This window comes from Phascolarctos cinereus, unplaced genomic scaffold (genome assembly GCF_003287225.1).
Source record: "Phascolarctos cinereus isolate Bilbo 61053 unplaced genomic scaffold, phaCin_HiC Scaffold_4;HRSCAF=312, whole genome shotgun sequence".
NCBI lineage: Eukaryota > Metazoa > Chordata > Mammalia > Diprotodontia > Phascolarctidae > Phascolarctos > Phascolarctos cinereus.
Genome location: NW_027555847.1, coordinates 21,647,094 through 21,670,301, shown reverse-complemented (window position 1 = coordinate 21,670,301; position 23,208 = coordinate 21,647,094). Strand labels below are relative to the sequence as shown.

General features: G+C 44.4%; 1 protein-coding gene across 6 annotated transcripts in view; it reads right to left on the bottom strand.

Annotated features, from left to right (window-relative positions):
- Positions 1 to 23,208, bottom strand: part of FLNB (filamin B) — a 155,881-nt gene that overhangs the window by 74,055 nt on the left and 58,618 nt on the right. For all 6 annotated transcript variants that reach the window (XM_020968927.2, XM_020968928.2, XM_020968929.2 and 3 more), the window contains exons 3-10: positions 22,430 to 22,527; positions 20,159 to 20,306; positions 16,425 to 16,543; positions 15,456 to 15,533; positions 12,429 to 12,591; positions 10,115 to 10,312; positions 7,727 to 7,864; positions 990 to 1,116 (exon numbers count right to left, since the gene is read on the bottom strand). In XM_020968927.2, the coding sequence (XP_020824586.1) occupies positions 990 to 1,116; positions 7,727 to 7,864; positions 10,115 to 10,312; positions 12,429 to 12,591; positions 15,456 to 15,533; positions 16,425 to 16,543; positions 20,159 to 20,306; positions 22,430 to 22,527 (1,069 nt within the window). The remainder of the gene's footprint in view (positions 1 to 989; positions 1,117 to 7,726; positions 7,865 to 10,114; positions 10,313 to 12,428; positions 12,592 to 15,455; positions 15,534 to 16,424; positions 16,544 to 20,158; positions 20,307 to 22,429; positions 22,528 to 23,208) is intronic.

The following is a 23,208-nucleotide window of genomic DNA, read 5'->3' as shown; positions in this document are numbered from 1 at the left end:
TTCTCTCTCTTACAATTTCCTCATTTTCCTCCATGAACATCATTGTTTGCTTTCCATCTCTCCCTTTAGATTGTAAATTCTTGAGGGCAGGACCTGTCTTTTGTCTCTATCACTTAGCACAGTACCTAGCACATTGTAGGCATTAAATCAATGTTTACTGACTGATTTATATAAGGCTAATATAAATTAGCCAGTTATTTCCTTGCCTCAACCCCAGTTCCACTGTGATTTCATCAGTGTAGGAAACTCCCAGGAGAGGAAACCCCCTCTAGCAACACAGAGTAGCAACTCATAGGTAAGGCTCCAGTCTTAAGGAGTTGCCTGGGGCATAGAGACTGGTCAACAGTCACAGAGCCAGGAGGTGACCCTTGGGTCTTCCTAATTCCAAGGTCAGCTTCCCATCTACTGTAACCTGTTCTATCTTCTGATTCAGGGTTCAAAGCCTGCTTCTGTGCCTTACCTCTCAAATGATCTGTTATTGCTGTGAGATCATGCAATTTTTATGGAGGGGTACCAGGAAAACCCCACAAGAAAAAGTCCCACACTGGCTTCCTTTGTTTCTTCAGGTCCCTAAGGAGATATCAAAACTCCCAAGGACTAATTCCACCAAACTGCTCCAACAAATCGTAATGATAGCAGCTGACATTTATACGGTGCTTTAAGGTTTACCAAGAACAGAGTCATCAGTCATGAAAAAATGAACGCATCTCCTTGTAGACACGTAGCCGTCCTTCTGGCTGCTCTCCCTCCCACAGGCCCAAAGCCGCTCACACTGATTGAAAGCAGGAAATTGAAACCACCAGCAGCTTTTTGCTTCGTCTGACTCTGGGCCAAATGTCTGCTGCTGCTCTCCAAAGATTTTCAACAAAGCAACTCTTTGCTTTCCTTGAATCCGGGAAAAAGATTAGTTGGTGGCTCTGACCTGGGTCCCAGACTTGAGGGGGAGGGCCAGAAAGTTGGGCAGAAGAGCTGCCTGGGCTTAGACTCACCTCTTTGGAATGCTGTGTCCGCCCCATGTGATCACCACGACATATTTCCCAGGAGTTCCTGGATAGTACTCAAAAGCATAAACGCCATTCACGAAGCCCTTTTGTTTCACTAGCTCCTCCAGCCCCTCTGTGGGAAGGCACAGAGAGAAAGAGAGAGAGAGAAAGAGAGAGAGAGAGAGAGAGAGAGAGAGAGAGAGAGAGAGGAGAGAGAGAGAGAGAGTGAGTGAGAGAGAGAGTGAGAGAGAGGGAGAGAAAGAGAGAGTGAGAGAGAGAGAGAGAGAGAAGAGAGAGAGGAGAGAGAGAAGAGAGAGAGAGAGAGAGAGAGAGATCATCATTAAATATCTACAACTCAACTTTGGCAGAGTCAATGGTGGAGGGCGGGGCAGATCTAAGGTGACTCATCACAGGTTTGTTGGGGCTAACATGCAGAAACTTAAGCCAAAACCTTTACTAGGCACCTACTGTGTGCCAAGGCAGTGTGGTGCAATGCAGAGAGCGTTGGTCATCACACAGCACAGCACCTAGATTTGCTGAGTACTCTCTCTCTCTCTGGCCTCAAAGTCCCTAAAGAACCGGGTCCAAGTCCTGCCGTGGACACATACTGACTATCTGACTCTGAGTAAGTCAAGCTTTTAGTCTTTTAGGCAATTCTCCTGGACTGGTGGGAATAATGAATCCTCTGAAGCAAGAGAACTGTATACTGTCATGTTGTTTATGGCATACCAATGTGGTGTTAAGCCTCTTCAGAGGTCCTGAGTCCAAATCCAAGCTCTAGCTCCATAGGTAAGTCAGTTACATTCTCTGGGCCTCAGTTTCCTCTTTACAATGAAAAGTTTGTGTGTGTGTGTGTGTGTGTGTGTGTATGTGTGAGGAGTGGGGAGTGGGGGCGACCCATGACAGCCAAAAAGAGCTAAGAGCTATGGCAGTGGAAGATCAAGAGCTGACTTGTTGGCAGGCACGCCAACCAAGAGGAAGATGGTGGATAAGAGCTAGCTGGGGTTTCCCAAGGGTGGTGGTAAAAGCTGGAAAAATCCAGCTAGTGGGGAATCTGGATGACTCCTAGGTTTCAAACCTGAGGGACTGGGAGGAAGGGGTTGCCCTCTACAGCAGTGTGGATGGTGGGAGAGGAAAGAAGGTTTAGGGGGAAAGATAATGAGTTCTATTTTGCATGTGTCGGGCTTAAGATGTCTACTGGACATCCAGTTCAAGATGTGTGAAAGGTAGCTGGAGATGATAGATTGGAGGTCAGCAGGGGCAGCATAGAGAGACTTGAGAATCACTAGCATAAAAATGGTTATTAAATCCATGGGAGCTGATGAGATCACCAAGTGAAGAGGGCCCAGGACAGAGCCCTGTGGGATTCCTAAGGTGATCTGGTGGAGGATCCAGTAAAAGAGATGGAGCAGGAGCAGACAGAGAGGTAGGAGGAGAACTGGGAGAGTCCTTCTTGAAGCATGCAATTTCCATTGAGCTAAGACAGGTAACCATATTTTACATGATTATAACTTTGAATATTGTAAATTTGAATACATACAGCCACTTCAGGGAATTGTTTTTCTTTGCACTTTGAGGGTGTACATCTCAGAGGAGGTGCAGACCTGCATTGGTGAAGGACATTTCCTCCTCTGGGAATTCCCTCTACCATTGAAATCACTGAGCCAATCCCTGTCTTAGTACAGACCCAGCACACCAAGCTACATCAAAACAAGAGATCACTGTTGAAGTCTGGCTGAGAATGTCCCAGACACTCTTTAGGAAGAATGGATGACCTTCTAGTGCAAAGTGAGTTCAGACTAACAGCAAATTGGATCAATAATCCACAGCCAATAGCAATACCCCATACTGTTATCAACACAGGAAAAAATCAACACACATAGCAAGACAAAGAAACAGCATATCTCAAGTATAGGGAAAAGAAACCTATCAAACAATGAAAGAAATTACTGGAAAGAAATTGAAAGAAATTACCAAAAAAATCAGTAAATAGCATATAAAATTAAAGGAATTTTGTACAACAACGTATTCCAAAATGAAAAGAAATTTTACCTTGAGAGTATGGCAAATGCCTGAGGGGAAAATTAGATGTTAAGGAGCCATAATGAATCCTTTCAAATTACAAGAGTCATTCTCATGCTCCCCAGTGGATAAAATGGTCAGAGACACAAGAAAATAATAACTGAAGAAAGTGCAAATTGTAGCCATTGCTGGAGAGTTTCTTCCAAACTCTCTAAGGAGAGAAGTGCAAATTAAAACAGCTTTGAGGACCCATTTTATACCCATCCATCTAAAACAAGAGTTGCTTCTACAGTTCTACTTCTATGACTTTGCCAACGTGGCTCCCCGCTCTCCACCAATGCCACCCTGCTATGACTTAGCAAGCAGCCTTCAAGAGCAGCTACGGCTCGGCAGTTCTTCCCATCTTTGGCCAGTCTGGTGACAAATGTCTTCAGACTTGGCTGGACTGGTTCTCAGACAGATCTCCAGTCCGTGGCTAGGCCCATATCTAAAGCCTTTCTAACTCGGCAGCCTGTGGCTGTGGCATGGCCCTTGAGAACCCTGAGTCAACCTGGAGGAGGAAGAGAGTGGACGGCAGGCCAAAAACAACCAAATTCAGTGCTGGTGGGGCTAAGGGAGGAGTAGCCATTGGACCACACTACACTGTGAACAGCTGTAATCTTTCTGGGGCGTCAAGTCAATAAGCCTTTATTAAGCACCTACTGTGTGCCGGGCATCTGACAAGACCAGTAAGAGGAACCAAACTGATCATTCCCTTTGGCCCAGAGATCTCATTATTAGGACTCTATCAGATGGTAATTAAGGGGCAGCTAGGTGGCGCCATGGATAAAGCACCAGCCCTAGAGTCAGGAGGACCTGAGTTCAAATTCCGCCTCAGACACATAACACTTACTAGCTGTGTGACCCTGGGCAACTCACTTAACCCCATTGCCTAACCAAAAACAAAAAACAAAACAGGTCCAATAAGAAGGTAATTAAAATAGTAAAACAAAAATCCTTACTGTGTTTAAAAAAAAAAAAGACACAAAAAACTTCCTAACTTCATTATTGTTTTATTTGGAATAACAGAAACTGGAAAGAGCTTCTAGATCTAACACTGGGAGGTGGTTGGGAGAGGGGAAGAAAGCTTATGATGCAATCAATCCAGACCAAGAAGGGAAGGGAGCCCATGGGCCCATCTAAGCCAAACTTTTCATTGTAAAGAGGAAACTGAGGCCCAGAGAATGTAACTGACTTACCTGTGGAGCTAGAGCTTGGATCTGGACTCAGGACCTCTGAACAGGCTTAACACCACATTGGTATGCCATAAACAATGTTAAGAACACAAGGAAATACGGAAAGAAAAATGCAATGTTACAGCACAAAGCAGAATGAGAAGAGCTCCACGCGTCTACTAAAATCAAGGGGGAAGCAGCAGTGACCAATCACAAGCAGGCCCGCGCGTGCCCAGGCTGCTGCCATTACTTTGTCTTGTCGGAGCTGATGCTTTTAGTTAACACGGAAGAGCGGAGCTTAAGGCTTTCTTTGAGGCTAGGCTGCTCCTTCTGTTGGACTGCTGGTGTTTGTTAGATAATCAAGTTCATTAACAACATGGGCTGGGGAGCCAGAACTAGCATCAGGAAGATTCCAGTTCTGCCTCAGGCATTTATTAGCTGTGCCACCCTGGGCTAGGCACTTAACTTCTGTGCCTCAATTTGCCCATCTGTGAAATGGGGATGGGGAAAGTGGAATCTCCCCATCCCAATTCTCTCAGTTTAGAGCTGGACAGCTCTAATTATCAATTAAGAGAGATTAAAAACCTGGTTGGGCAGGAAGGGGAAGCCATTCATTCACCCTGACTGTTCACTGGCTGATGGCCATACCCTTCAGACAGGCCTTGGGGCCTCTCTGAATGGAAACTGAAATCAGAAAATGCTACTTTTAGTGACATGAAATCAACCTTAACTGACTGGGGTGAGAGTACAGTAACTCAGATAGACAGGACATAAATAATCCCCATCGTTCCATCTTCCTAAACTGGAGGGGGTTCCCACACCACAGGGTGGGCCGCTCTTTCCAAGCCCACCTTAAGTGAAAGGCTGGAAGGTGCCTCTCTGCATGGAGAAGGTCCCTCACATCATGGAATTTTTAAGGCAAATGAAAAGTTATGCTGCTTCTCCCCTTCCATTTCCCATGATGTGATTAATACAAAATCAGAAAATCCCTCGGTTTCCTCATCTCTAAACAGTCTCTTTCTGAGGCTCCATTCAGTTCCTCACTGATGATCCTATAACCCCACTACATCATACTATCTACCTAGACAGTGACCAAAGCTCCTCCTTTGTGTGTGGGGAAGGGGGATGGGGGGAGAATAAACACCTATATAGCACCTAATATGTGCCAGGCACTGTGCTAAATGCTTCTCAAAGACCGGTCCAAGTATTTATATACATAGGTTCACAAAGTGGACAATCCCACCCCTGGGGCACACTGGAACAATCCAGGGGGCAGCAGTGATTCAAAATGGCACAAATTTCAAAAAACATTAAAGGATTAAAGAAAGTAGATTTCCTAGATGGCACTGAATAATTTTTTTAAAGGGGGCGGTAGACCAAATAAGTTTGGGAATTCTAGTAAATAAATATCTATGATTACAAATATTTGAGCCTCACAACAACCCTGGAAGGCAGGTGCTATTATTATCTCCATTTTAGAGCTGAGGAAATTGAGGTAGACAAGGTTAAATGACTTGTTCAAGGTCACAGGTAGTGAGTGTCTGTGGCTGGATTCGAACTGTAAGGTCTAGGGGGAACGCTTGTTTCAAAGCTATCAGGGCAAGCATGTCTCAATCCAAGCCGGCCAAGCCAAGCAGAAGCATTGAACTTGAAAAGCCCCCACAGGCTTCTTCTCAGAGAACAGTTTTTAGACACTGTATCTAAAACCTGAGTCTGGGATAACAGGTAGGAACTTGCTTTACGTCTAGCCTTGTGGTTTGGCAAGGAAAGGTGGTGAGTCACTCATGGGACCCAAGGTCAGACAACTCTTCAGTTCTTGTTGCAACAGGCCCAGAACAAGGGCTGCCCCCACGCTGCTCTGGCATCAGCCCGCCTAGAACCACAGCCTCCCATACAGCAACACAACAAGTCATGTCCAATCTTGGGTGTTGGTCAAGTCTGATCTGTCCTCTCGGAGCAAGATTCCTTCCTCGGCCCAACACCCAGGACCATACTACAACAAGCCAGCAGGAGATTTCTGAGCCCCCATGACTGAACCTGCTGAAGCTACTTCTGATGGCTTAAATAATGATGATGTAATAATAATAATAAATAATAAGCAAAAAATTCATGAGAACGGGAAGAGCAGCTGAAAACAAGACAAGGATAGCAGTCCTTCAGTTAAGGAGCCGAAATGGAGGCGGGGACGAGGAACCCGCCCCACTTCCCCAACACCCAATGGCATACAGAGCCCCTTCACATAACTGAGCAACTTTTGAGAAAATCAGCACTCTTAGTCTCGTTTTTCATAAAGTAGATGGTAAGCTCCTTGCAGGCAGAGGCTAGGTTTGGTTTGGATTGGTTTTCTTCTCTCCAAAACCTGGAACAGCACTTGGGATCCTGCAGCCATTCAGAGAATGTTTGCTGAATGAACCGGATTAATCAATAAAAGACATCTAAGCCAGTCCCCCACCCAGTGTCTAGAACACCATCTGTAAAAGGGTGTGGCAATCAAAGCTTCAGTCAATGGCTTTTGGGTGCCAGATGAATTCCAAGCAGAGTGAAAAGGGGAAGAAGGCCAGTGCTGAGTGATCTAGCATAGGTGGGGTCAACCCCAGGGGAAGCCAGGAGGCCAAGCTGTTGGAGCCTTCAACATCACCATGATAATGGAAGCATTTCCTGTGTCTCTAGAAGGTAACAATATTGCCTCCCACTTCTCTCAATAAAGCACTTCCGTATATTGTCATCACTCGCAGACTTTAGAATGATCCTTCAATGTAGGAAGGCATGATACTTATGACAGATGACAAAACGAATTCCTTCACGAATAACAAGCACTTTTAAAGTATCGACTGTGCCAAGCACCTGGCTCTTGCTATCTACTGGCCTAAGACAAACACTCCAAGAGGGCAGATGATTGGTCCAAGGCCACAGACCAGAACTCCAGAGCTCAGGTATGACTCAGAGAAACGTGCTTGCACTGCTACAATCTGAGGTCACAAGACCATAGATCTGAAGCAATCCAATCCCCTCATTTTACAAATGAGGAAACTGAGGCCCAGAGAGATTAAGTTATTTGCCCAAAGCTAAGTTATTGCAATATTACAAAGAACAAGCCTGGCTCCAAAGAAGAAATAACAAAGATACCCCTACCCCACCCTTTGCAGAGGTGAGTGGCCCAGGAGTATGGCATATCACCTATTTTAGACTTTTTCAATTCATAATCAGTTATACTGATTTTTTCCCCTCTTCTTCTTACTTTAAAAAATTTTACTTATTATATAAGACGGCTCTCTGAGAGAGGGCAGGGTGCTGGGGGAAATTACAGCGCTGTAAAAATGGTATCAATTCAAGCTTTTTTTTTAATGACAGAGCCTTCCCTCTATGATTATCTCCCATTTTCCCTGTATCTTGTCTGTGCAGAGTTGTTTACACTTAGATGGTGGGTTCCTTGGGATCCTAGACTATATCCCCAGCGCCTAATAAATGCTTGTCTGACTTGACATGAACAAGGAAAATGGTACTTACTGGGCCCCCGCACCATCACACTGAGCTCCCCACTTCCCGCCAATTTGGTGTCCACTTTAAAGTCTGCCGTCTCTCGGATCCTCACTCCTTTGGGCTGCAGGCCTCGACCACTGGCCCGACAGGCATTTGGATTGCAGGCTGCAGACACAATTCAGGCATCAGATCAGTCTTTCATTCCCCAAGTCCACCTAAGCCGGCCAAGGCAGCTTTGGAGCCGCCATGCACCAAAAAAGCTGTTTACTTTACAGAAAGAAAATGCTGACATCGCCCCCAAGACCCAAGGTCCCATTCAGAGCACGCACGAAACCAGCACACACAGAAGCATAGCTTTGTCCAGCCACGACACAGATGGAAACAAAGTTGGCATGATCGGGTCAGGCTGGTGAGCCACTGGGACCGGCTGAAGGTTCCCATTGATTCCATCTTGGGAAGGGAAGGTGGAGTTCAGACCACATCACTGGATTCCATGCAAACCCCAGTGCACTGCCCAAGAGCCCAGTAATTAGGAACATCAGACTTGTCTAAGACTCCCTTTAAAGCCCCATCAACTAATGGGATTTTAAACGTCTGATTGCGGGCCAGATCCTGGGTCAGCCATTTTTAAAGCTTATTTTCTCCCTAGGCTGCAGCCAGACTAGAGTCAAGGAGGAGAAGAAATTTTAAAAAACAACAAAAAACACCCAACTGGTCCAACCCAATCTCTGCTAATAGAGACTGTTTGAGGCTCAAAAACTACACATTATAAAATGGTTGGCATATGTGCAAAGCCATGACTCTTTACCCAAAAATGCTGCTCAATGTGAGCTCTGTGTCTAGTTTAAAGTAGGTTTAAAAAAAAAAACCCAACACTCAAATGAAGGTCAGAAATTGCTAACAGTTTACCCACTCTTGAGAAAGCCAAAAATCTGAAGACTGATTTTTAAGAAATGGACTATTTCTGATTAAAAAAAAAAACAATAAAAAGCACAGGAAACGCATTGGAAAACAATGCCAAGTGGGAAAGTCTCATTAGCAAAGGTAATGGGGATTCATTGGACAAAATGTATAGTACAGGATTGTTTTTTCTTAAACCTAACTGCCAACTTCACAGTCCCTCATCACTGGAGTTTTAAGTTTTAAGCTCCCTTTTCTGGCTTCTCTGCCATAGGAAGATAAAAGAAGAATACTAACTTTCAGTAGGAGAGAGGATGGTATTTTCTATGCATGGGTCAATGACCTCAGCTGTTTACTCCATAAAGAGAAAGGCCAACTTTTCAAATGCTTTTATGGGATTTTTTAAAAAATTTAAATACTTTCCTAAAATATGTCTCAGAGAGACAACATTGTTTATGAACTTACAATTCTGCCCAGTGTCAAGGCGAGTGAGAAATCAGCTGGTCATAATGGAAATAAATCTTGACAGGGCTCCCCTATTTTATTTATTTTTTTGGTGAGGCAATTAGGGTTAAGTGGCTCGCCCAGGGTCACACAGCTAGTAAGTGTTATGTGTCTGAGGCCAGATTTGAACTCAGGTCCTCCTGACTCCAGGGCCAGTGCTCTATCCACTGCACCACCCAGCTGCCCGTGGGCTTCCCTATTTAAAAAAAAAAAAAGATTCTTGTTTAGTAAATGGGCTGTGTAATAATTCAAAGGGTGAGAAAAATGCTAGGAAACGTTACAGACTCTGAGGGAGAGTTACGATCGACCTTTATAGTCATAACATTAAAAAGCATAACACTAAAGTAAATCAAGCCACTAGCTAATGGTGGGAGTTTAAACAGAATCAGCTGCAAGGGCTCTTCTTCAGTGCCATCTCACTGCACCCTGGCTACCAGCACTGTGGTGGCTCCAGCACGTTTGGATCAGTGATTCAGAGATGACCACAGTGGTTTGGTTTTTCACCCACAAGGATGACAAATACAGCATGCATGACATGCTGCTGCACAAGCCAAGAAAAGCCCAGGACCACCGCCTTGCCCACCCCTTACCAGCAAGCCGGCTTGGAACAGCCCCTCTCAATTAGGAAGCCATTATTCGTTGTGAAGTCCAAAATCCCCCAAATGAAATGGATCAGGAGAGAGAAGGCTGCAGAGTGCAGGAGCAGGGGACAGAATAAGGAGAAACCAAGTTCAGTACTGGTTTAGGAGAGAATGAGAGAGTGAAAAAATAAAAGGAAGAAGCTGGAGAAAGAAGTCTATTCTTTAAGTTCACATTCTCTGGAGCTGAGGGCGCCAAAGACAGCACAAATCTTTTTGTGCTGTCAACTTTCGAGTCATAAAGTCACTTTAACTATAAGAGAGAAACACAAAAGGCATTTCTGTATCAACTAGATCCCTAGGGAGACAGCAGGAATTCAGTTCTCCTAAATAACACAAATAATGACTCTTTTCATTCTGCTAAAGTACCCACCTTCACCAACATTCACGGTAAAGGGGCTTTTGGGAATAAATTCTCCAGCAAATGAGACCTTGACCACATGGGGACCAGGCTGAACGGGTTTGTAGGCACAGCGGTAGACCTGGTTCCCTTTGTCTTCCATGACCATTTCTACTGTTTTCTTCCCTTGAGGGTCTTCCACTTCAACTTCAATGTCTCCCACACCAGCTCCTGCAAGAGATCCATCATTTTGCAAGAGGTCAGACACCTCCCTCAGGAAGTTCACAACCCAAAAGACAGAAGACCCTAGAGTCTATTCTGCATCACACACAATAGAACAGTTGGTCCCATAATTGCTAGCAGACGGACTGCTTATGCTTGGGTCCCTCTGGTAAAGATATTACATGAAACAGTAACGTTAGCCAAGCTATGGCTTTACCAAATTTCACAGCAAGAAAGCAAACTATGCCTGGGGAAAATCTTTGAAAAGCTGAACAACCGGTTCCAAGAAAAGCTGAGTCAGACATCTGTTCAACTCAGTAACCAGAGAGAAGATGCCTGATTACCTGATGCCTCATTTGTCAAAAGATAATATACCTGCCTTACCTCTCTCACAATCAGATAAACATGAAAGAGTCTTGAAAAGCATGAAATATTATCAAACGCCAAGAAACCTTCACACCCACTGTCCAAGCTTGGGGGAGGAGAAGGGGCACATAGGAAGAATAAGATTCTCTGTCCTTAACACAGAGAGCTAATCTTGATGGGATGAAAGGTCTTTGAGAAGCTGTCATCAGAATCTTTGTACTCCTTTCCCCATGCCTGGAGGGGCCCTCCTGCCTCATATCTCTCCTTAGAATCCCTGGTTTTCTTCAGGGCTCATCTCAATGACCCCTTCCTATGTGAGGTCTGTCCTAGTTCTTCTTGCTGCCAATATCATCCGCACGCTACACCCACAGCCCCCACCCAAAAAAAAATTACCTTGTATTTATTTTGGGCATACATATACATACACCTATATACTTAAATATATAGGCACATACATATACATATATGCATATGCATACACACATACATGTATTGTCTTCCTTCATACCAGGTAAGCTCCTTGAGAGCAAGAATTGTTTGCATCTAGCTCTTTGTACCCTTCACGCCTGGCAGACAGCCTGGCACAGTGCAGGTGCTTAAAAATGCTAGCAGACTGAAAGATAGAAAAATCTTACATTGCAGAAGAGAAATGACTCAATGAATTGCTTGAAGGTACAAAGTCGCATCAAAGCCTTATGGGACAGATGGCACGAAATGACATTTACCTTGGGAATCCTGGCTCAGCCCTCGATGGAGACCAAGCTAGACTCTCAGATCTCCAGTTGCTTTCCTAGGTTTATTGAGTCCTGGGAGATGGATGCCATTTAAATTGCTCTCCAAGGTCCAAGGTACCATAGGTCCCTCTAAGTAAACAACTCTGAAACAAAGCCATCCTCTCCTTCATGTTCATTTTGAAGGGTCCATAGTGGCCCATCAGCTCATCTCTGTCTCCTTCCCTCCCCAGGTAACACAGTTGAAAGAGATTAAGATCGGCTTGGTCCATCTGTGGGAACCCTTCCACTCTGCCAGGAAAGGTTAATCCTCTGAAGTTCTCAGGTTCTAAACCTGCCCCTCTTAAAAAGGTTTCCTTCAGAAAATCAGTGGAAGAAATGTTCCACTAAGGCCACTGGCTTAGTCTGCTTTAGGCTACTTATAGCCTTGACAAATAACTTCCCCTGGCTTATGAACTCTTTCCTGAGGCCTACCTATTCACAGGTAGCCTGCCTGCCCCACCTCCAAGGACCACCGAGAAAGATGGAGAAATGGCCAGTTACTCAGGACCTTTTTTTTGAGGCTTGTGAAGCCTTCAGCCCCCAAAGCACAAACAGCCATCCAGCCTAGGCTGTATCCCAACCCCTCCCAACAAAACAATGCTTAGAAGTCACATTCAGCAGGGCTTAAATTTGGGGTCTGAAAAAAAAAGCTATTTTTAATAACTAACCAAAGTTTTATCCAACTTCAGAAAGTCAAGCTAAGTGTTGTAACTTATCTCAAGTGGCACCTCTCATAAGGGTCATTACTGAGCCTGCAGGCACAAGTGATTACCCTCCTCTTCCCCTGGAGTTACCTTGTATTTACTATGTACATGTGGTTTCTCTCCAACAGAAGCTAAGCTCCTTGGGAGAGGATAAAATTTAGAGCTAAAAAGGACCTTCAAGGCCAATCCCCTCCTTTTACAGAAGAAGAAACTGAGGCTCAGAGAAATGATGGGACAGCCCAGGGCCATGATTTTATGTCCTGGAAGAAAAGGCCACTCTACCTGCCGTGAAGATGTCAAAGTAAGTTGCCTTATTAGCAATATTGCCGGTGGCTTCCACGCCTGGTCCTTTCGCTGTCACTTTGCTAGCATCACCCTGGGCCTTGTCAACATTGACCTCAAATGGACTCTTAGAGATGTGTTGACCAGCGAAGAGAACTGTGACCTGCAAGAAACAGAGAAAGGGGCTTCAGGCATGTCCAACCCCCATTGCAAAAGCCACCAGTGGAGCCAAGCTCTGATGAGCTGGAGCACTCATCTCCATCCCAGTGAAGAGATGATGGAACACTTTCCTTCTCTTGGTGGAGAGACAAGGAACAATGGATACAGAATGCCACATACACTATCTGACCTGGTTGGTTGGTTTTGCTGAACTGCTTTTTTTTCCCCCCAATGATACAAAGGAAGATTTAATCAGAGTGGGAGGAGGTGGGAAAAGAAGTCACAAACTGAGTGTGATGGAAAATAAAAAGACTAAGTAAAACCTTAAAAAATAAAACAAGTAGAAAAAAATAAAACCTGTTGGACATAATGGTAGTGCTAGAAGGGACCTAATCATTGGACCATAGAATCATAAAGTTAGAGCAAGAAGGGAAGACCTCCAAAACCATGACGTCAAACTCCTTCATTATGAGGAAATTAAGGGAGGGGGAGGAGGAGGAGGAAGAAGAAGAGAAGAGGAGGAGGAAGAAAAAGAAGAGAAAGAGAAAGAAGAAGAAGAGATTTAACATGTTGATCCATGATCCTCACAACAACCCTGGGGGTAGGGAGGTGCTACGATTATCCCCATTTTACATATTAGGAAACTGAGGTACAGATAAGTTAAATGACTTGTCTAAGGTTAACACAGCTAAAGAGTGTCTGAGGAAGTTTTAAAACCAAACTCAGTTCTCCCCAACTGCAACAGCTGCTCTCTAACTCTAAATCCATTTCAGCATCAACCCGGCTCACGTCAGATGAAAGAAAGGAAAGTGAGGCACAGAGGGGTATTAGTCTGGGAAACAGGACTAGATCCTTAATATCATGGCTGCCTCCAAGTCCTCCTCTGCCAGGCTATCTCTTGCTTGACAAGTATAAAATTCAAAGTCAGGAATGCTGACACTGAAAATGAATGGCTAAAGGATTTATATTTGAAACTCTGAATAAAAAGGACTCCCTCCCTTTCACCCCCATCCCTGTGCTCACCAATAGCTGCTGTACAACCAGCAAAAATGTGAACTTATGAAAACAAAAGGAAAAAGAAACACTCATCCAAGCTGGAGAACAGCTGGAAAACCTTGAAGTCCTTCCCCAAAAAGCCTGTGCTTGCATTTAGGGGATGAAAGCTAGTTTGACCAAAGATGGTTACATCCAGCCCTCAGTAAAGGTGAGGGCCTTTAAAAGATGGCCCTGCCATATTTAGAAGTAACCACAGCCAAAGTCTCCTTTGCATGACAGAGCTTTAAATACATGATGAAGCTACAAGGCAGGGAGCGTTCTCCTGCTCTCTTGCAGGGTGGGTTGAGTGTGGGCCATTGGTGCTACCTAGAAACAACTGAACTGGAAGCAAGCATAGCTTGACTCTATTGGCTAGGACACAAAGAACCAGTTTTGCAGGAAGACCTCCAGTATTTTAGGTTTCCTCCAATATTATAGGTATGTATATGAGACAGCTGATGGCACAATGTAGAAAGCACTAGGCCTAGAGTCAGGAAGACCTGAGTTCAAATCCAACCTCAAATACTCCCCGCTATGTGACACTGAGTAAATCACTTCATCTTTGCTTTCCTCAGTTTCCTCATCTGTAAAATGGGGGTTAAAAATAGCACCTACCTCCTAGGGTTGTTGCAAAGATCAAATGAGATAATAACTATAGAGTGCTTAGCACAGTGCCTGGCACTAGAGTAGGCTACACACAGTAGGCTCAATATAAATGTTAGCTATGATGATGATGATGATGAAGAAAATGTAGGCTTCGGGTGAGCTCTCTCTTTAAGAATTTTCAAAGACACAGAGGTCACTTTCCTAACAGGAAGTCAAGGAAGATAACGGAGAGAGAGGCAGACAGACAGACAGAGATATTTAAAGCCTTTGCACTCCCAGGTGCCTTCTCCTAACAGAAAAACTACATTAGATCACTGGCCTCCACTGGAAGGTGGTCACCTAACAGCTAAAGCTCCCAGCACATAGCCACATCCTACAGACCAATCTGTCATGGTCAAATGGACTCTAATGCTACCAAAGGGCACAGCGAGATGGAGTTTCCAGTGGTCAGATTAAGAATGTCAAGACCAGAAGCAGCTAGAAGTGCAGTGGATAGAGCACTGGACATGGAGTCAGGAAGACCTGAGTTCAAATCAAGCCTCAGACACTCAGTGCTACACAACTATACAACCCTGAGCAAGTCACTTCCCCTCTCTCTGCCTGAGTTTCCCCAAATGTAAAATGAAGATAACAATAGCACCTTCCTCCCAGGGTTGTTGTGAGGATCAAAAGAGATGATATTTTTAAAGTGCTTAGGACAATGCCTGGCACATATATAAATGCTAGCTATTATCATCATCATCATTATTATTGTTATTAGTATTAGTTTTTCCACCATCTCCCTGGGACCTTGGACAGGACAAGGTCCCTCTGATAACATGCTTTGTCATATTCCTCTCTGTTCTAATTTCTCAGCCCCTTCTTTTCCTCATGGTGTTTTAAGGGTTGGCATCTTAGGGAAATGCTTAAAGTGATCCTACAGCTGAGTGTTAAGAAGGTATAAATTATTTAAGCTTCCACATTAACAAAGATCCCCACAGTTTAGTAATTTATGCAGTCAGGAAACATCAGAGGCTTTTTGTTTTGCTTTGTTTTAGCTTTTAGAGATTTGTTTAAAGCAAGATCAATGAGTGTCCTTTGTCATGGCAAAGGATGTCCAAAGTGAAGTTCAACAAATCTAAAACAATGAACTACTAATTTCTCAGCTAACCAGTGAGGGTTAAAGATGTCTCAACCCCACCCTAGGTTACCAGCTCCAACAGATCTCCCCAGAAGCCCAAATCTTACTTTGTGAAGTCCAGTGACCTTAGGAAGATATTCAACAGAATAAGTCTTGTTCTTATCACTGTCCGGAGTCACTTGTGCCTAGAAGCAAAAGCAGCACCAAGAACTATCAGAGATGGCATTCTACTACTGCAGGAATGTCTTAGCCAGCAGCCAATATACTGCCGGACCAGTCTCTCAAGCCATTGACTTGGGATCTCTAACCACCTCTTCTCCAAGACATTCCTAAAAACAACAGGAATTCTAAAGTGTTTAAACAAACAACAGTGGCCACAGAGTCAGAAGTTCACGAAAACAAAACACCATACCAAACTTTAATTTTCTTTTAGAGAGGAGATGGGAAGCCCAAAGTTCATTATTCATTTTCAGAGACACTCACCCACCCACCTTTTGTCTTTAGGGGATAAGAACTCTTAAATTCTAGAATATTCATGTCCAGCCATCAATGAGCCAAAGTATTCCTTATATTTCCTAAAAATAAGCATCTGACATTAAGGTAAATCCTCCATCTTTTATCCCCTCCCCCAAATTACCTTTCAGTTATTTTGTATATATTTTGTTTCCTTGATAAAAAGTAAGTTCCATGAGGGCAGGTATTGTTTCATTTCTGTCTTCATATCCCCAGGGCTTTACACAGTGTATGCCACATACTGGGTGTATAATAAATGCTTATTGATGTTGACTGAATAAGAGCTGTCTCTCTGCCAAGGAAATCACTCCCCAAAACAAAAAGTCAAATATCCTTTTTGTTTTTCAATGTCCTAGGAGGGTCCACCCAAAGTTCTACCCAGTAAATGATGCCATCAACCAGTGGCTATGGATGCTATTGGGGAAACAATGGGGCAAAGGCTGAAAGCAGGTGGTACCACGTCTAATCTGGGTTTAATGGAGACAGCTGATAGCCCGGCTTGTGTTCTGCACTATGACCAAGCGCCGAGCCAGGGAAGAAGTGGCATCCTCAAGCCCACATACCTCCTCTTTGTTTCCTTCGGGATCTTCCACAAAAACCATCACATCTCCTTGTCCAGCACTAATAGTGTCCACTGTAAATTTGGCCGGCTGCTTCACCATGTTTCCAGTGGGCTCAATTCCTGTTAAGCATTCACAACACAAGTTACCAAAAGTGCTAGGAAAGTTATCTGAATGAGGTTACAGCATTAACTCGGGCAGTGTCCAGACAACTGAAAGTCACTTTTATAAAACTGGTATAGAAAGGCCAAGCTGGCATAAGGCGAGCTTCATCATAGCAAGACCTGGGTTCTCACACGTATTGGCTACGTGACCATGAGATACAACCTCACTGCCTCAGACAAATCTCTAAGTGGCAGGACAGGGGATGATTTGTATTCTCAGAGGGAATTTCCACACAACACTGATGAAATCACAGATTTGGAGCAACCCCAGAAGACTAATACAACAAGCTGAAATAGCTGTAATGTAGCTCTTCTCTGGAAGATTGAAAACCCCTCTACCAGTCAAGCCCACAAGCCATATACCGCCATGATGGGTCTACAATACAAGTAAGAACTTGAACATGGTCATGGCAGGACAGCTGTTGGAAATCATTCGGCAGAACCCATTAACCTGATCTCAACGGCAGAAAAAGGTTTGTCTTGAAACCAGCTAATGTGAGTTTTTGATTCAGAGATAGCGGTCACAATCACAAATCTCAAACACATTCCCCTATTGGGTTTATTTGTGTGGACAAAAGCTACTGTGCCAGGAAGAAAGGACCAGAGAGGGAGGTCTTCTACACAGTCAAGACTTTTCCTCAAATAAAATAGATTAATGGATCTGTGATCCCATGGGTTTGGACATTCTCTCCAATGGCATAGCATGCTCCCAGAGTCATCTGCATAATTAAAGAGATATCTGTAGCAATATAGGTCTATCTTACCCCAGCACTCTCACGTTTCATTCTTTTTAGCCAAGCCATCAAAAAAAAAAAGTCCTGGCAACCCAAGAAAGGCTAAGAAGGAAAACCGCACTCTCTTCTAGAAGGAAAACTGCACTTGTAACAAAGACAATGGAAATTTTCTTTCATTTAGTCATCGAGACTTTGCTCCCAAATGAACAGCACATTAACATGAGGAGACTTAGGCTCATTTTCCAAGAACGCTGGCTGTTTCATTCCCTCTGACACATAATGGGACAGGTGTGATGTCTCAAAAGTCAGACTTTCCACGGAGGCCCCGTCAGATCTCGTCCCCCTCTTACTGCCTGCCCTGGCTCCCGAAATAGCAGCTTCTGCTCCTCAACACAAAGCCGTCCATGCTGAGTCAAACCCGACAAAGCAGCAGATGAAGGAAGAGGGTACGAGCCATTGAATTCCTGAACTACACAGTGAGGGACGATGGGGAAAGGAAACTGACTCATGTTGGGTGAGGAAATATGAAAGCTCGCGATAAGCTCATTACAAACAAACCATTAGTGCTGGGATGAGATTTAATCCATCTCATCAGGTCAGTCTCCAAAAGGACTGGGCTGTTTGTAACCTGTTAGGCTTTCAAGGAAGCTCAGGCATGAAACACTTAATGCCTAAAGCTGGCCTCAATTTGATTTTGTCTTAGAGAAAGCAGAGATCAAAAAAAAAATTTTTTTTGTAAAGAAATCACTGGCTTAGCTCTGAGGAAGCAGTGTAGTGTGGCCCAGTGGATAAAAAGCTAGATTTGGAGTCAGGATTTGGGTTCAAATCTGGCCTCTGTGAGGCTTGCCAACTGGGGAGGATTCTGGGTAAGTCATTTAAACTGAGCTCCAGCTTCCTCATTAACAAAACACTGACGATAACAGCACCAACCTCACAGGTTTTCTGTGCATCTCAAATGAGAGAGTCTATAAAAAGCACTAGATAAATGTCAGCTGCCATTCATTCAGAGAGCCAGCCTCTTTTTAATTTTCAAAGGCAGTGTGGCCTAGGGGACAGAGTGCTGAACTCTGAGGTGGGAGGACCTGGGCTCCAATCCCACCTTTGACACTGGGTAGGTTGCTAAACCTCTGAGAGCCTCCATTTCTTTATCTGTATAATGGGGATAATAACCCTTGTCACACTCTACCTCAGAAAACTGTTATAAGAAAAGTCCTTTGCAAACCTTAAAGGGCTTTAAAAATGTGAGTTTATAGGGATATTATGTTAACTACTAATGCTAGTACTTTAAAGAGTAAACTCATTCTAGGCAGGAAAATTCTCCCATAATAAAATAGTAAGTAACAGTAATAACTAAGCCTTTATATCGCATTTTAAGGTTTGCAGAGGGCAGCTAGATGGCACAGTAGACAGAGCACTGGCTTAGAAACAGGAAGACTCAGCTTCCTGAGTTCAAATCCAGCCTCAGACACTCACTAGCTGAATGACCCTGGGCAAGTCACTTAACCCTGTTTGCCTCAGTTTCCTCACTGGTAAAATGAAGAGGAAAAGGAAATGGCAAACCACTTAAGTATCTTTGCCAAGAAAACCCCAAAGAGGGTGGTGGAGAATCAGAACCAGGTTTGCAAAGCAATTAACACATTTCACATAACACCTTAGCTCTGTGATCCTCACCACAACCCTGGAAAGCAGGCACTATGATGATCCCCATTTTACAGCTGAGGAAACTGAGGCAGACAGAAGTTAGTGACCTGTCCTGGGTCACACAGCGAGTGAGTGTCTGAGGCCAGACTTGAACACAGATATCTTCCTGACCAGGCCCAGTGCACCTTCAACCACAGCTGTCTAAACAGAACGAGTTTGGCTTTGGACAACCTCCACAGCTCACTGCCTTCTGTCACAGAAACACAGGTCCCAAGCTCGAAGGGGCCTGGGAGGCGATGTGGTCCAGATCTTAAATTTTAAAAGACACAGAGACCGAGGCCTAAACAGGTGAAGGAACTTAGGCAGGGTCACCCAGGTGGAAGTGGTGGAGCCAGGAGTCCAAGTGCTATGACTCCGGGAATCAGGCCCTCCATAGTCCACACTTCTTACGTCTTAATGAAAAGTAAGCACCAAGGGGTGAGAACTTCCTCGAAACCTGGGAAGCCTTGTCTGAACTGATACAGAGTGAAGGGAGCAGAACCAAGAGAACCATTTCCACAACCACAACAGAATTGTAAAGAGAAAGAGCTTGGACAGGCTTATGAACTCTGATCAAAACGAGGCCCAGCCTCGACTCCAGAGGACAGATGATGTATTCGCTCCCACCTCCTGCGAGCGGGAAGATGGGCACAGGGGGCAGAAGGAGATACTGCTTTTTATGGCCAATGCAGGAATTTGCTTTGCTTGACTACACACACTTGTCACAAGAGTTTTATTTTTATTTTTCTTCCCCATCCAAGGGAAAGAATTTTGTTCATTTAAAAAAAATTAAAAAGAGTCACCACTATTTTAGACCTTTGTTAAAAGTAGACCTTCTCTAGGTTACAAATCAGATCGTTCTGGGATTTGACCTCTTCAAAATGATATTTATTGCTATTTTTTTTTAAAGCAAGCATAATGGAGATCATATCCAGGAGGTTTCAGTAAAGTGTTGGTCTGGTAGAGGCTAACAAGGGCCCCATTTACTTCTGGAAGGGGCAGCTGCAAACATGATGTAAGCTAGCGGTTAACAGGCAGTGGGAAGGATCAGGCAAACACATTCCACGCACAGCTCACACCTGGAGATTCCCCTGAAAAGATGGACCTTTCAGTTAGAAACAGTAACAGGTAGAACTCGGCCTCCCAGGGCCCTCCTCACCTCGGCCATAAGCCCGGGCCTTCTTCGGATTGAGTTTGGGTTTGAGAGGGGCTCCCGGCTTGAGTTTGGCTTTGGGGAACTGGGACAGGTAAGTCATGACGGAATGTTCGTCCACATTGGGATGGATGATTTCTTCAGGAGTGATAACCTTAAAGAGAAAACAGTGCTCAGCCCTCAGCCATATACCACCTTTCACTCTGACAATGAACAAAGAAGTTTTGAAAACCCCCTTTAAAAAGATCCTGGGTAGAACACAGAGATGATCGGTTCTCAACTACCTCAGGGTAAATTATCCACAAACCCAAGACACCTTTTCCCCAAATTGGGCTCCAGGCTGTGTTACAAAACAAAGGCAGGAATGACCCAGGCTGCTCTCTCTCTGTTAATCCTGCCCTCCAGCCATCTACATGCCATCCCTCGAGGGTGACCAGCTTCCCCACTCTGGGTCTGAGCCAGAGCCACTGCCCAGGCTGCTACACTCCAGCCATTTACCCACAGTCCACCCACAATCCCACAGTCCACTTCTAGATCAGGGAACAGGAATCAGATCAATAACAGTAATAATAATAGCAGCCAGCATTTGAGTTTAAGTCAAAAAACAGTGCTTTAAGGCAGTAATTTTTTTTAGTTTATGTTATCATACTAACTATTAATGAACATTCAGAAGTAGGAATTCACAGCACTCTTAACATGATCTGCTCATTCTTCCCCTGAGATGGCTCTTAAATCTATCCCTTCCCTTCAGATCATCTTCGTTTAGACCCTTTTGATCTTAAGGCAGGAATTCTTAACCTGGAGTCTCTTCACTTCACAAAAACCTGTTTTGTTAACTACACTTCCATGTAATTGTGCTGTTGTTTAGTCTTTCTCCATCTTGTCCCACTCTCTGTGACCTCATTTGGGGTTTTCTCGGCAGAGATACTGGAGTGGCTCATTGTTTTCTTCTCCAGCTCATTTGACAGATGGGGAAACTGAGGCACACGGGGTTAAGCGACTTGCCCAGGATCACAGGCAGTAAGCATGTGAGGCCAGATTTGAACTCAGAAAGATGAATCTTTCAGTTCCAGGTCTAGTACTTTATCCACCACACCACCCAGCTGCCCCTTCCTTTGTAATTCAAGATAATTTATTTTATGTGTTTAAAAACATTATTCTGAGAAGGTGCCCACAGGCTTTGTCAGAAGGCCAAAGGGGTCTAGGACACCAAAATGGGTAAGAAGCCCTGTGTTAGGCTTGCAAGCACTTTACTTATGGTATGTCCTTCAGTCCTCACAGCACCCAGGAGAGGTAAATGCTGCCATTATCACCATTTTACAGATGAGCAAACTGAGAGGTGTCCTTTTAAACTTGCCCCAGGTCACATAGGTATCAAGTGCCAGAGGCTGGATTTGAATTCAGGTCTTCCTGACTCCAGGGCAGCTTTGGGGCCTATGAACCAATCAACCCTGCCATTCCTGGAAAGGGCGTGTCAATCAAGAATGGAGCTCTATGGTTCAATCATCACTCCCTGGCCACCATTCCCTAACAGATGCTATTTCCCCTTATTTAGAATGTAAACTCCAGGAGGACAGGGTTTTCTTTCTTTGGAATTGATATCTCTAACCCTTATTCCCCTGCCTGGCACAGACTCAGTTTTAAATAAACACCTTTTCATTCATTCATCTAAGCTGGGGTTAGAGATACAGCCCGAGTTAGCTTTAACCCTTTTTTGGCAAAAGTCAAATTCCCTCAAAGCTATGGAACAATCTAAGGGCATGGCTTAGTACAAGAGGAAGGGGCCAAGCATTTATTAAGTCCCTACTACGTGCCAGGCACTGTGCTAAGTGCTTTAAAAATATCTCATTTGACATTTGCATGACATCTCCTGTAGAGCCAGGTCAACTTCTATCCTATGCCAGGCTTTTTGCCAATATTGATTCATCTTGTGATCATTCCAGGCACTAAAGGCACATCCCTTAATAGTCTGCCAAGTCCTCACCAATATTAAAAATAGTAAGCCAACCACCTCTACTTGGAAGAACCTGCACTGTCTACTGAGCCAGGAAAACATACTTTTGTTTAGCTACCTGGGGGGAAAATCTGTGTGCCTGTTTGCTTGTCTTTCCCAAAAGTGTCATCTCCTCGAGGGCAAGGGGTGTCATGTTTTCTTTGTACACCCGGTGCCTAACACAGCACCTGGCACATAGCAGGGGCTTAATCAAAGCTTACTGACTGACTTGACAATAGAAAACCATTCAGACAATCAAAGTATTAAGGAGGCAGAGCTCTTACCTGTGGGACTCCCAACCAGTCATCAGCCTGCTGCATGGCTTCCCGGGCATTGTCCACGGGCTTTGCAGGATCCCAAGATTCCCAATCAGGGCAAAGACCTGCAGTACAGAGGAACTTTTAGTGAGCCACTACCCAAAGTTAAGTCATCCACTTGCTAGTATAAATGAGTCTGAACAAAGCTGCCAGTCAATTCTTCCAGCGCCTTCTTCAAAAGCCAGAGGGAGTTACGTAAACTGCATCAACAGCAGGGAACTGAGAGTAGTGAGATCCGTGCTCCACCTTCCTGCAATTTACAGAAGATCAGACAATGGTCCAGCAATGCTTCATTAAACACCAGGAGACGAGCCTGTTTTATCTGTATGTGTTCACTCTACTCTGAAGAATCAATTCTCTCCCTTTACTGTAATATAATTAAGGCTGAAATGGAAAGAAATTCACCCTCTCAATCTGGGAGCTTTATTGTTGTATTTTTTCTTAAACATGAGTAGAATTTACAGATACAGACTTGGAAGTGATTTATGTCAGGTCACCTTATCTCAAAATCCCACAGTTTTCCTAATATCCCCTCAGAGGCTCTTTCTCAAGAAGCAATGCACTGGTCCTCCCTCTCTTCCCTTGCACCACTTAAGTAACTGCCAGTGAAATGAGTCAGCAGGACTCAGGGAGCCCTCCTACTTCCCAAGTGGTTCCCAAGAGTCACTGAGTTCAGACTCGGAGGCTTCCAGAGCACAATCCCACTGCAGCCACCCAACCTCATCAACCTTCACCCTTCTCCCTGG